The sequence below is a fragment of the Chiloscyllium plagiosum genome, unplaced genomic scaffold (genome assembly GCF_037043375.1).
Source record: "Chiloscyllium plagiosum isolate Xiang-an unplaced genomic scaffold, Cpla_swu_hap1 HiC_scaffold_14, whole genome shotgun sequence".
Classification (NCBI taxonomy): Eukaryota; Metazoa; Chordata; class Chondrichthyes; order Orectolobiformes; family Hemiscylliidae; genus Chiloscyllium; species Chiloscyllium plagiosum.
In genome coordinates, this window is record NW_028270152.1 from 107,546,290 (window position 1) to 107,559,756 (window position 13,467).

Genomic DNA, 13,467 nt, shown 5'->3' on the forward strand with positions numbered 1-13,467 from the left:
CCCATTTTACCCCAGTTCCGATCTTACAGCTCAGAACCGTCCATAAGTCGTATCTCTCCTGTCAATCTTCATTCCCACCTATCTGCTACACCGTCCTCTCTGACCTATCACCATCAACCCCACTTCCCCACTTCCATCCATCTCTTGCACTCTCAGCTGCTTTACCCCTTCCCCCCACCCCGATTTTATCTCTCTACACCCGAGGCTCCCAGCCTCATTCCTGATGATGGGCGCCTGCCCAAAACTTGTCCTGCTCCTCGATTGCTGCATGACCTGCTGCGCTTTTCCAGCACCACGCACTCTTGACACGCTTCTCCTCTCCATCCACTTTACCCAAAACTCCCTCAGGCGCACGAACGTCCTGCGCCCCCGTTCCGAATGCCCACACGTCCAGGAGAGTGCACTGGAGACATTTACTGCTTACATGCTGAGTCCCAAGCGCCATAAATACTCCCAGATTTCTCCTCCGAAATTATTAGACTGGGAGGAGCAACCCATAGCTTTGAGGTCACCTGTGAGTTACCCACTGTTTTAGCCTTTTTATACATCAAGTAAAGTCAAACCATGTCGAAAACTTTAGAGCCCCAACTTTTGTTGACCGAACAAACGATGACTCCTAAGATAAAGACCTCCCAAACTCTAATTGCTAATTGTTGTATAAATACTCAACAGCCTTGTTCCTACAACCTGAAACTTCCACTTTCCTCATGATACCGTGGAACCAAGATTTCCTTTCATGGAGTGAATACCCTAAGTCTGCTCCTATATAACAGACTGAAACATGCTTTAAATGTTTCAGTGTTTTCAGTGTTCTATACTATTACTCAAGCAGAGGGCCCATGTCACCTCCTGGGTTTAATTTATTTTCCGTCCTATCTGACAATTTTAATTGAACAATTTTAATTGAACACACGGGCGCTTTTGCCAGTGCAGTTACAATGCAGACAACAATGAGTGTTATTGCATGTAGTTCACAGTTTGCAAGAACGGTTACAAATGCAGTTGGCTGAATGGGGCATTAAAATAACTTCCTCAGTGAGCAGAAAACGTCACGACGGCAATGTTGTGAAAGAACATGCATTGTTCAACCGTTGATATAGCCTTAAATTCAGGTAAATGATTGTCACAGGCTGCACAGTTATAAACACATAACTGAAATTAAATGCTGAAGAAAATCTTCCAGAGAAATATATAATCTAGAATTCAATTTATACATTGTAAGTTGACCAAATCGCTGTGTATTATGTGCCTGTGCAAATATCTAAATAAAGATAGACCAATCTGTAAATAAAGAGCAATTGTCCTCACTTCCACACCGTTTACAATGGAACGTAGAGCGTTATGAGAGAACGTGGTAGCTCTTGTCATCGGATCGGAAATCATTAATGAGCTCAGATGGTCTGGCAAGATGTCAAAAGGATAAATTGACACGTATTTTCTTCACGATGCAAGATCGAGACTTGGTGAAGAACACAGCGTTGAAATTGAAAGTGAATAAGCAATAGCAAGAAATAGTTGAATCATCATTGTGGGTCATGTTCTTGGCATCTGGGAGGATAAAAAGTTTCAGGTTTGGCAATTGGTTCATATAATTGAAATCCCCCTCTGTCTAGAATCCAAGTCTCACTAAATGTATTGAAAATCAGGGCCATGGATAATGTTAAATGAATATAATCGGAATACTGCAATAAAATTATGAATATACCTTGTTCGCATAATCTGGTACGATCCAACATATTGACCAGGGGGCGGTGCAGTTGATTGGTGCGGGTATCGCGGCGAAGATCTCTGAAGCGCTCTGCCAGAAGGCGTCCAGTCTCCCCAGTGTAGAGGAGACCGCATTGTGAGCAACGGATACAGTAAATGACATGTGTGGAAGCTCTGGTGAAACGTTGATGGGTATAGAAGGCTTCTTGGGGTCTTGGGCGGAGGTGAGGGGGTAGGAGAGAGCGCAGGTTTTACAATTCCTGCGGTGGTAGGGGAAGGTGCCAGGAGGGGAGGGCGGCTTTTTTACAAAGCGTGAACCTAACATGGTGGTCGTGGAGGAAACGGTCTTTGCGGAGAGCAGATAGTGGAGTGGAGGGAAATACATCACTGGTGATGGGCTCCATTTGTAGATGGCAGAAATGTCGGCGGATATTGCAATTTGTGCAGAAGTTGGAGAGGGGTCGCAGTAAAACAATAGTGTAGGATTGCACGGGCAGGAAGGGGAGTGCAATAGTGAGATGACGAGGCAGGAATACTGCCAGGTTCTGGCCATTCACTATCGAAAGAGATACTGCTTTAGATCCTGTTCCATTGCTAATCGGTTGTCGAGGGAAGGAGGAGCAGCAATGGTCAATCAAGATCGATGATCATGTTAGTTTCTGCTGGACGGGGGAAAGGGAAGAAGTGTCGAAAGACATGATCCAAATATACGGAAGCCCTGAGGTTATAAAGCCCCTACTGTTTGGTTCAGGGAGAAGGTGAACAGCCAATACTCAAGGAGTACATTCCCACCAACAAAGTGTGTCTAACATCAGGGTCATGGCTCTCAAAGCAGACGTTTTGGTCTCAGGCTGAAAGCACAGCAGTTGCAACCCAAAAGCAGTGATGTCAGGATGACTCAGGATTATTACTTCTCATTTCCCATCCAAAGCATTCTCCTAAATGTATTCAAGTGAACGTGCCTTCCCAACATTTCCAGACACAACATCCCACCACGTAACTACTGGCTGGATGAGAAAGTTATTCTCTCAACAACATCCGTTGACAATAATTGTAAAACTGAGCCATCTCACGCATTGGCCTTTTAAAGATAGGTAGACAATGTTTTAATGGCTATTTTGTGCTAAGAATTCATAGTCTTGAAATCCTCTATCTAAACCTCTCTTGCCTTCCGCTCTCCCCTCCAAATTTAGTACTCCCATTTTAAAAATTCGCTTTCGAAGCGATCTGTGAACCACCCACTGCACTCTCTCCAACACATGTCCAACAACGTGCTGGCCAGAACTGTACACAGGACACCCAGAAGGACGGATTCGTGTGGACGGTAAGGGCGAGGCAATAATCTAGTTTGATAACCAACCTGCACACAACGGTAGTGATTGTGATGTGCGAGTGATTACTGACAAACTGTAAAGGCAGGCAAAAGAACATAAATAAAATTTTACAACAGGCAGAAAGACTGAACTATTGGTGCTGTTCCTCAATGAGAGTTCGAAGCAAATATATAATCACTTTTTATTCTGCTTCAATGTCGTTGTGATACCTTGCCTGGAAGTGCATTTTTAATTTTGCAGAATGTTGTTCGATCCAGCCATGCCACACATAAAAGCAAGCTTTCTGAAAGACGGAGGAATGGACAAAATGCAGACATGTTAGGAAAATGCAGAACTGATTTGAGAGACATAAGCCATCCATAAAACGTTATGGTGTTGACGACACTGTAAAAGTAAGATGGGGCTGGGAGGTGCCATAACGTCGTAGAAATAAGCACTCTCAATGACGCAAAGAGATCGAAAGGTCAAGTCAGCTGGGAGTTTGAAGCAATTCACCCACTCATCTGCACATGTGGTATCGACGTCATCGTGCACTATTTTCACCATTGGTTACCAATTTGCGTGAACATTTAACCAGCGTCTTACCCTTTAGGTGAACACGCTGGAATCACGGTGACAAGGTTGAGATGATGCACAGTTTTATCCCTGAGCTATTATGGGGGTGAATGCAGTGACAAAAAATGAGGAGGGATCCGAATTAAGTGCAGACAATTAGTCAGTCTGGTTACGACCTCAGTGAATATCAGTCATCACAGGTTTGGGTTCGAGGAGCATGGAAGGGAATGGTGCTTTTCTGGGGTCTCGGGTGATGGGCAACTTGGCAGGAAGGCGCAATAAGTGGGAGAGGGTGAAGGAGGTCTCTATTCTTGTCTCCTATTGCTGAAAGGTCAAGCTCAATGAATAGAGAATTGTTCAAAGGGTCCCAGGGGTATATAGCATCGAAACAGACGCTTCGGCCCCTCGTGTCCATGCGAACATTGTTTACGAAATGGAAGCAATTCACTTTGCCTGCAGTTTTCCCATATCATTTTATTTTAAAGGCAGATGTTTTGTTGATTGGAAACGGTTAAATGTTCCTGTCAGGCTGCGTCCCATAAATATTCCATATTCGACAAAACGACTGGCAGTGAATTTGTGCAAACTTCCTTCACACTGGATGGGTTTTCTATGGACGAAACACAGGAGGAACGTCACCATTTTCAGCGATACATCCACCTATACGTCTACAGAGCAGCCAAGGACAGAAGTGCAGTTCCTGTAAGCAAATCCACAAAGGTGACATTAATGGAAGCACAACTCTCTCGTCAACCACACAGAGCAAGCACCACGCTGTTTTCCTGGATGTGTGCAACAATCTATTCACACCTGTCAGCACCCGGCCCATATGCCCCCAAGCCCTTCCTATTCACGTACCATGGAAATGCCTCTAAAATGATGCAATTGCACCAGCCTCCACACTTCCTCTGGCAGCTCATTCCATACACATAGCAATGCTCTGACCGTCCACCCGATCTAACCCTCTGATGACCTTATACGTCTCAATAAGTCGCCTCTCAAACTGGTTCTCTCTGACGAAAACAGCCGCAAATCCCTCAGCCTTTCCCCGTAAGACCTTCCCTCCATAGCAGGAAGCATCCTGGTAAATGTCCTCTGAACCCTCTCTGTAACTTCCACATCCATCTTCTAACCAGAAGTGTAAGCAATTCTGCAATTTGCAGCCTCACCAGAGTTCTGTACACCTGGAGCATCACCTCATGGCTGTGAAACGCAGTCCCTCTCATAATAAAAGCTACCACACCGTATGCCTTCTGAGCCACCCCCTTAACCTGGGTGACTACGCCCATGGGCAAACGTTCATGGAAACTGTGATCCCTCTACTCATCTACCCTACCAAGCATCGTACCAATAGCACAGTTACCTGCATTTGTGTTACTTCATCCTTCAGCACTATCCACAACTCTAACGATCACAAGGTCTTCCACAACTTTACTAACTCATGGGATACTATGCCCTCATTGAGGTCATTCATGAAAAAAATGAAAATCAACTGTTGCTGCAAAGCAGATCATTGCCGTGCACACTAGTAGCTGAACTCCAGGATGAACATTTCCCATCAACCACATTCTGTGTCTCTTGCAGCTAGCCAATTTCTGATTCAAAACCCCCGATCACCCTCAAAGCCTCGCCTCCGCATTTTATGCAGTAGCCACGGTAGCGAACTTGCCAAACGCCTTTCTGAAATCCATATCCACCACATCGGTCGCCTTACCATCATCCACCTTTTCGGTCACTTGCTCAAAGAACCCAATAAGTTTGGTGAGGCACGACCTCCACTTCACAAAATCGTATTTCCTATCTCTTATCAATTTATTCATTTCTCGATGATTGTAAATAATATCTCTTACAATCCTTTCCAAGACTTTACCCACAGCCGAAATAAGGCGCACTGCTCTATAATTGCTATGGTTGTCTCTATTACCCTTCTTGAAGAAGGGAACAACATTTGCAATCCTCCAATCTCCTGGCACTAATTCTACAGACAATGACGACATAAAGATCAAAGTCAAAGGCTCTGCACTCTCCTTCCTGGCTTCCCAGGGAATCCTGGGATCAATCTCTTTCGGTCCGGCGGTCATACTGGTTTTCACAATATCTAAAATTGCTAACACCTCCTCCTTGAGAACCTCAAACCCTTTTTGTCTATTAGCCTGTATCGCAGTTTGCTCCATGACAACATGTTTCCTGAGGAGACATATTCATTTAGCTCTTCGCCAATCTCCTTTGTCTCCACCCACAACTTCCTACTACTATCCTTGATTGACCCTAATCTTATTCTCGCCATTCTTTAAACCGATATACCTATAGACAACCGTACACTTTTCCTTTCTCGAATCTGCCAACGACATCTCATGTCCCCTCTTGTCGCTTCTTACTTTTCTGATTCAGAATTTCCTTGCTAACATTTAACTCTCAAGCGCTGGAACTGAGCCTTCCGGTCTCATTCTAAAATAAAATTTCTCATTCCTCTGGACAACATCTTCAACTCCTTCAAAAAGCATGGCTCCCTCTCTGTACAGCTTCCTCCCTGATTTAATGTTCTTAGGTAATAACATATTTATCCTTCGATCGACTTGTCTAGTTTAATTAGAAGCCTCGCTCGATTTCATCTCCAATTTAATAAGGAAGACTAGCGATTGGTCTTTAATGATTCCTCTTCCATTTGGTGTAACGCTAACTCTTCATATCCACGAGTAAAACACAGGAACAGGAGGAGACCATTCAAATCCTGGAACCTCTCTCACCTTTCAACAATATCATTTGCTGCCTCACAGCACATGTCTGCACGTAGGCCTCCTTTAACGAGAAAAATTCTCTGATATTTCAATCTGAAAATTTATGGAGCGTCTACTGTGGTTTGTGCAAGTCGATTCTATAACATATACACACCCTTCTTTCCTGTTTGTGTGCGTGTTTGTGTGTGTGTGTGTCTGTGTTAGTGCGAGTGAGTGTGTATGGGCTGGCGCTTCTCTGTGTGTATATGGCATGCGTGAGTGTCCATGTTCGTGTGAGTGCGTGTGTGATTGAGAGTGTAAATATGAAACTGCATGTCGGTTGGATTCAGCGTGCTTGCACGAATGAGTTGTGTATGAGTGCGTAAGAGTGAGTTGAGTGTGTCTGCGAGTGTGTGTATCTGAGTGCGCGTGAGAGAGCGTGGGTTTAAGGAGACGACGTGAGAGTGCGCGTATGTGACAGAGGGCATGTGTATGTGCGTGTGTTTTTGTGTGTGTGTGGGGGGGTGAGTTGTGGCTGGGGTATTCTTTACCATAAGGGACAGCGCCAAACTCTCAGGCTCTGCCTCAGCAGGAAACTGCAATGGAATGACTGAACTTCTCGAGCACACTCTGTGACTGATACAGAGGTTGAGAAGAGCAAGTTCCTAAAAGTGAAGGTGCAGAGAGCAGTCGGCGCAATTTGGCCCACTGACTCTCTGCATTCCCTTAATTGAATTGCGAAATCACCCCCCACCCCCCCCCCCCCACCCCGCCTCTCTCTCTCTCTCTCTCTCTCGCTCGCTCTTTTTCTGACATACACAGAGCGGTGAAATAGGAGGACTGCAATTGCTCGCCATCAGCGTCAAATAGCGTGATGAATGACCACTCTGTGATACTCACCCCACACAGATCGTAAGTGCCCGGAATCTTCACGGCTTTAGTGATCAACCTCATGTGCTCTTTGACAAAATCCATGCACTGTCAGAGCAAGATGTGGACAAGAGAGAAAAGTGTTCAGCATATTACATGCAGATGCATTTGAATATTCGAATTGTACCAGTCTCCACCACTTCCACGACTAGTTCGCTGCACACACGCACCGCCCTTTGTATGAAAAGGTCACCCCTCTCTTCTCATTTAAGTCTTTTGCCACTCATCTTAACATTACGCTGGCTGATTTTTAGACCATCCAACTGATAGAGATGACAACGGCAATTTGCCTCATCTCTGTGCCGTATGATTTGCTACATTTCTTTATGGTACCCACTCATCCTCTTAAACTCCAGGAAAAAAACTTCCCAACATTCCCAGCCTCGCGTTATAACTCATACCTTCCAGTCTCGGTAATAGCCTTGTAAATCATTCCTTGCTCCTTTTCAAAATTAATATTATCCTTCCTGCAGCAGAGTGAGCAGAATAATGCACATTTTACGAAAAGTGGTGTCACCAAACTCTCATTCAGCTCTAACATGACATCTTATCTCCTGCATTCAATGCTCTGACCGATGTAGGGACGTAGCACGAAAAATACATTTTCATCACCTTGACGACCTGTGACGTCACTTCAAGTAAATATATACCTGTCCCCCTTGGTCTCTCTGTTCGGCAACTTTCCCCAGGCACTAGCTCAAATTGTGTAAGTCCACTCTGGATTGTCTTGCCAACACCTCATGTCCCAACCTGTTTAGCCTTTGCTCATTATCAATCCCTCCATACAAAAGGATCATCCTGGTGTACCTTCCCTGAAATGCATTCAAGGAAACGATATATTTCCTTAACTAAGCACATTTTCCTCCAGTTATGTTTTTTCCCAGCACCTTCCATCTCATTCTTACTGAAACTCACCGCCAAATTGGACTCATGAGGCAGCGAGTTGCAGACTTCCTGCTGCAGTGTTTCCATGTCTACACCATCCTTCCATTGCGACTGGAGCTTAAGGGAGATGTTCTCACACAGGTGACATGACATTGTGGCCCAAACTAAAATTCAGAGACATGGGAGAGATTCTGATTAAATAGGGAATGTTTCCCTGAAGACAATGAATGAACCAGTTTTCATATTTTAGTTGAGTGTGGAGATGGGGCGAAGGACATTTTTTTTAAAAAGAGATTCAGACTAAAGAGCACAAAAGTGATTCTCTCGCTGTTTATCTTCGGGAATGCGTGCAATTTCAAGACCCGAGGAGAAGATACAGTGAAATTGCTCGAGAAACCTAGCAACTCTGGAAGCAGCTGTGGAGTCAGAGAATGTACGGTCAACGATTCGGGTCCACTGTAACCCTCTTCAGAACACATTTCATTTTGCACAGAGCAATCGAGTCATTTTACAATCATTTCCAATAACTCTTCCATAAAGACATGCGTCAATGAGCGTTGGCCCTGACTGGTTAATCAGATTAACTGAATTTAGGCTGATGGAAAGAGAACTGGATTGAGAACACTGGCAACACTGGGCAGCAAGGTCCTTCATAAAGATTTCAGAAGTAGTTTTCGCCTTTATCTCTCTCTCTCCCTCTCTTCCGAGCTAACTTTAAAGGTAAGGTCAGAGGTGGAAGAATTACAGATTTTCTTGTTTACTGTAGAGAAGTGAGTTGGAGGATCCAGAAGGATAGGACAATCCAGGATTGCATAGAGGTATAATATCATTCCCCTTAGTTACCATCTGAATAATGACAATGTCTTGTGGTGATTTTTCAGTATGGGACACTCAGACCAGAATGGTCAGGATTCTTTGTGCCATTTGAACTGATGTGTTTCTTGTCTCTCCTGCATGAGGACACAACTGGCCACAGGAGCTGTGGCTGCCCGGGACTCAACAGATTCTGGACTGGAAAATGCTTCCAGAGAGACTGTTCAGGTCATAATGAGAATTTGCTTTGCTGAAATGCTATTGGTAAAACCGCGCCATAAAGGGATATATTATCTCTCCCAGATGTGGAACCAGGATAGCTGTTAGGCACAGTTCTCATTACCCCTTTTTTCGAAAGAAATACAAGAGTGCTTGTCACTATTGACTGCATTGTCGACAATTTTGACAATGATTCAGATCAATGACATTTGTGTCAGTTATGAACTATTAACTCAGCTTTCTGTCTCTGCGGATGATACGAGACCAGCTGACTTTATAAAACAGTTTTGGTTGTTATTAATTCCCAAAAGAGTAAAGGGAGCCCATTTGGTGCGTCACACCTGCCGCAATGCATCCCGCAGTTTCCCTGTCACCCTGCATTTTCGGACAACACACATAATCTGCACATCCGTGGACTGTCAGAGGAAACCAGAGCACCTAATGGAACCGAAGCTGACACAGGGGAGAGTCCATGCAATCAGTTGCCGATGGTGAAATTCAAGCCCTTCCTTGAAGCTGTCCTGGAACAGTACTAACTACTGTGCCGCCCTGTGTTGACGACTTTCAGAATCCACAGTATATCCCCTCATGGGTAATGCAGGGCCCGGTTGTGGAGTGGATCCCACGCCCTATCCCATTCTGACACGGCCTCCGATCACTCACTTCCTCAGCATAAGGGCAATTTTGTCGATAGCTCCGTTTAAATCGATGAGTTCCAATTAAATCTAAATCGATTTCTCTCTAACCACGCAACCGAGGAAGCTTTCTGAGCTCTCTCAGAATTTCGCATTATATGAATACAAACATCTAAGCATCTTATAGAACCGATAAATTAATGCAACTTTCCCATCGCTGTCACTGAGCAGGGAACATTTCAGATTACACTTTGAGCAGCAAAAGAGCGGTGAATTCCCATCAGCATCAGAGCAGTGGGAAGCGACAACCGCTGTTTGTCACGGCGTTTCCTAGACACCTACTCAGCGTTCCTTTTCTCTGTCAACGTACAAAAGAGGAAAATTTTTCAAAGAAGTCCGCATCTTACCTGGAGATATGCAGAAAAGGAGGAGGAGCTCAAAGAGAGCCATCGCTGTTTTCTGACTTTCGAAACCACATGAACTCCTGTTTTTATACAACAGGCAATAGCCCTGAACAAAGGGTTCATTGTCCAATGACTGAATAGCGAGCATAGCAAAGCAGGGGAGGCGCCCAATAGGAGCGCTGCTTTTTGTCCAAGACAACCGTCCCTGACACCGACAGATTCATCTACGTTTGTCTGGGTTGAACATTGAGCCACAATTCCTTATTGCCTAGAAAGTAAGATCATAAATTCTCGAAGAAAGAGAGAGAGAGGGAGAGTTCCCGTTTGTATATGGTGTACATTTCCCTCAAGGGGCGTACCGTGTGCCAAAAAAAGACCAGTCAACGATCCCATCCAGGAAGTCGCTTGCAGATCTGAAGACAGGGAGGTGACTGATCCCGAGAACTGGCTGTTCCTACTATCAGTGACTGGCAATGACTTGGGTTTGAAGAGTTGGAACATTGAAGGAAACACCATGCACCCATCTTCATTTCGCATACGTAATCATTGGGATGGAGGGGCGGTGTGTTGGTCATTCAACCAGACATATACATGGACTGTTTAGCTGGAATGGCAGTGTGTACATTGTTAGCAAACCTGGTAAGAATGGCCGTGAAAAAGCAAAAGGACAGGATTTCAGAGGAAACTGGACATTTTGCTCTATAAAATGCTGGAAGCAGCTCTGAAGGGTTCCACTTTATAAACCCCTGGTTTTAATGCGGTCCGTGATTAACAATGCCAAATTATAATGTGAGTTTAGCAGTTCACTGCTGTTTATTCAGTGTCAGTCCAACGATCTGGAGACATCGAGGCCATTACCTTTGGTTTCAGTCTAGCTGGAGCTGAAACAACGGGAATCGTTGCCTGCAAGTCTGTTTCTGAGTGAGGCTGCTTGCTGGAGCAGTACAGCTGGCTTTGGCTGTGGTGGTTCGGATCTGCCTATGGACATAAGCAATGCAACAGCGCTCAACGTGCATGGCCTAGTAAGACACGGCGGGATTAAACCACTCTCACTCAGCGTTAAGTCATTCGCATGAGTAACAGCAAATTGAGCAAATTGTCGATCAGAATTGCTAACAGATGTTTCGATGATCCCTATCCATTTGCAATGTCGTCTGATTGCAAAATTTTATTCAGCAAGTGAATTACGTTTCTAACCAGCAATGAGATACAGAGGAGAAGGTTAAAATATTCATGGGAAATGCTACTGCGTGAATTCACATTGACAACGACAACATCAAATTCGTTCAAATCTCCCCCACCCCCACAGCCCCTCATTCTGTTGGAAAAGTTGCCATTTTGTGTCCCATGTGGAATGGATAAACTTGTATTCGTCCTGAAAAGTGCTAGTGTCTTGACAATGTATCTCCGAAAGTCATTGCGAGCAGATTTTGTAAAGGTAAGATTTAAGTTGACAGAGCGTCATCCAAACTCAGGATGACTTTGGAACTAGCAAATCTGTGTCAGAAACAAGATTCTATTTTAAGTCATGCTTGGCCAATTTTTAAACTTTTGGATCTAATATTTTCAGTTTTCCAAATATTGGCTGGATGGCTGAAATGCTTACTCCAAATCAATGACTATTATTGTGAGCCAATGTTTCAGTCACACTTTTGTTTTACTTTTCTGTGCATTGAAATTACTCCATAGACGCCGGCATCCCATTACCATCCCGGCATCCACTGTTTAGGACAAGTGCGTAACACTTGACATAAGTTCAGCTTCGTCAGAGACAGTCTCTTAGAGAGGAAAGAACCTCCCACACTTTAATTTTATCTGTCAGTCAATAATCCCTGGCTGATTCATATTAAATAATATTCTATGAAGTTCACCTTTCTGATCTAGTTTTAATCCCGACAGAACAATTACCATTAGCAATTCAAACGTATAAATGCCTCATCAGCACCACACGTGGACAAAAATCCTAATTCAGTTGCATTGATTGTCTCACTTGCAGTTGTACCACCTGAAAGAGCAACTCAACTTTTAACTAGAACAAACAGAAAGACGGAGAGAGAGGGAGAGAGATGAGGGAGAGAGTTGCAGACAAAGAGAGAGAATTGGAGAGAGAGAGAGAGTGAGACTTGTAGCTTTCACAACCACAAAAGCTACAGAAAGCTGAAACTAAAACTGTGATTTTGTGGGATACCTCACAATCTGGCTTCTTCTCTTGCATCAAATTAAATACAAGGGCTCAGAAACGTTTTGCTTTGAAGGCTTCAGGTAGAACACTCGCCAATTCTGTCTCAACGTTCACTAATTTCAACAACAAAATAGAGCATAAAATGCACCTGTCAAAGCCATAGCATCTCCCCATTCAGCGATGGTTAAGGAACAGAATTTTGTTTTGGCAAATGAGATTGACGAAAGCTTAGTGTGGATCTGACGATGATGTTCTTAAATATCTACTGTCCTTGCTCTTGTAGACAATAGAAAGTGAGTTTGGAAGGCGGTGTCTGAACAATATTGATTATTCTCTCACTATTTCCGGTTGCGATTTGTGCACAGGCTTTCGAGGAAGAGGAAGTTTAAGTGTTGCCAAAGAAGACATGTACTTAGCCAGGGATGTTATGAGACTTCTTGAGACTTATTGAGGAAGCATTCTACCGAGTAAGCTTTGCTTATTATGCTTTGCAGATAGTTGGATTCCCTCCTCGGGCGACAGTCTATGTGGAGATTGCACATTCCCTCCGTGTCTGCTGGAGTTTCCTCTGAGTGCTCCAGTTCCTTCCACAATCCAAAGATGTGCTGGTCAAGTGAGTTGGCCATGCTAAATTGTCCATCGTGTTAGATGCGTTAGTCAGGTGTAATTATTGGGTACGGGAATGAGTCCTTGCGGGTTACACTTTGGACGATCGGTGTGGACTTGTTGGACCGAAAGTCCTGTTTCCATGCTGTCGGGAATCTAATCTAATAACTGTGTACTGGTTCTCTTGCGAAAATTATTTTGCCCGAATGTTGTTGCAATGTCTGCTTCAGAAACAGTGGCTAAACAGCATTGAGATCCTTGAATTGTTTCCTTTTGTTGAAGTAAACAAAAGCAGCATATATGGGTGGACTCATTCTCACCGGGAAACAGGTTTTTAGTTTTCGCATCATTTTAAGTTGGGGTGGGATTTGGAAAGAGATTGAAGCTCATAGACACAGATCTGCCCCTTTTGCTGAAAGAAAACTGGCGTACTCTGTCTGTTGCTCCAGCATTTTTCTTTTTATTATTTTTCCTTTCTTC

At 44.1% G+C, this 13,467-nt stretch overlaps 1 protein-coding gene across 3 annotated transcripts in view; it reads right to left on the bottom strand.

Moving 5' to 3' along the window:
* Positions 1 to 4,050: 4,050 nt before the first annotated feature.
* Positions 4,051 to 13,467, bottom strand: part of LOC122545699 (uncharacterized) — an 857,662-nt gene continuing 848,245 nt past the window's right edge. The window contains exons 1-4 of one of the 3 annotated variants that reach the window (XM_087994565.1): positions 10,203 to 10,495; positions 8,159 to 8,292; positions 7,214 to 7,291; positions 4,051 to 4,206 (exon numbers count right to left, since the gene is read on the bottom strand). In XM_087994565.1, the coding sequence (XP_087850691.1) occupies positions 4,189 to 4,206; positions 7,214 to 7,291; positions 8,159 to 8,292; positions 10,203 to 10,347 (375 nt within the window). In that variant the 5' untranslated portion in view covers positions 10,348 to 10,495 and the 3' untranslated portion in view covers positions 4,051 to 4,188. Of the gene's footprint in view, positions 4,297 to 7,213; positions 7,292 to 8,158; positions 8,293 to 10,202; positions 10,496 to 13,467 lie in introns of those variants that run through there. The other 2 variants (XM_087994563.1, XM_087994564.1) reach the window with 2 other exon arrangements.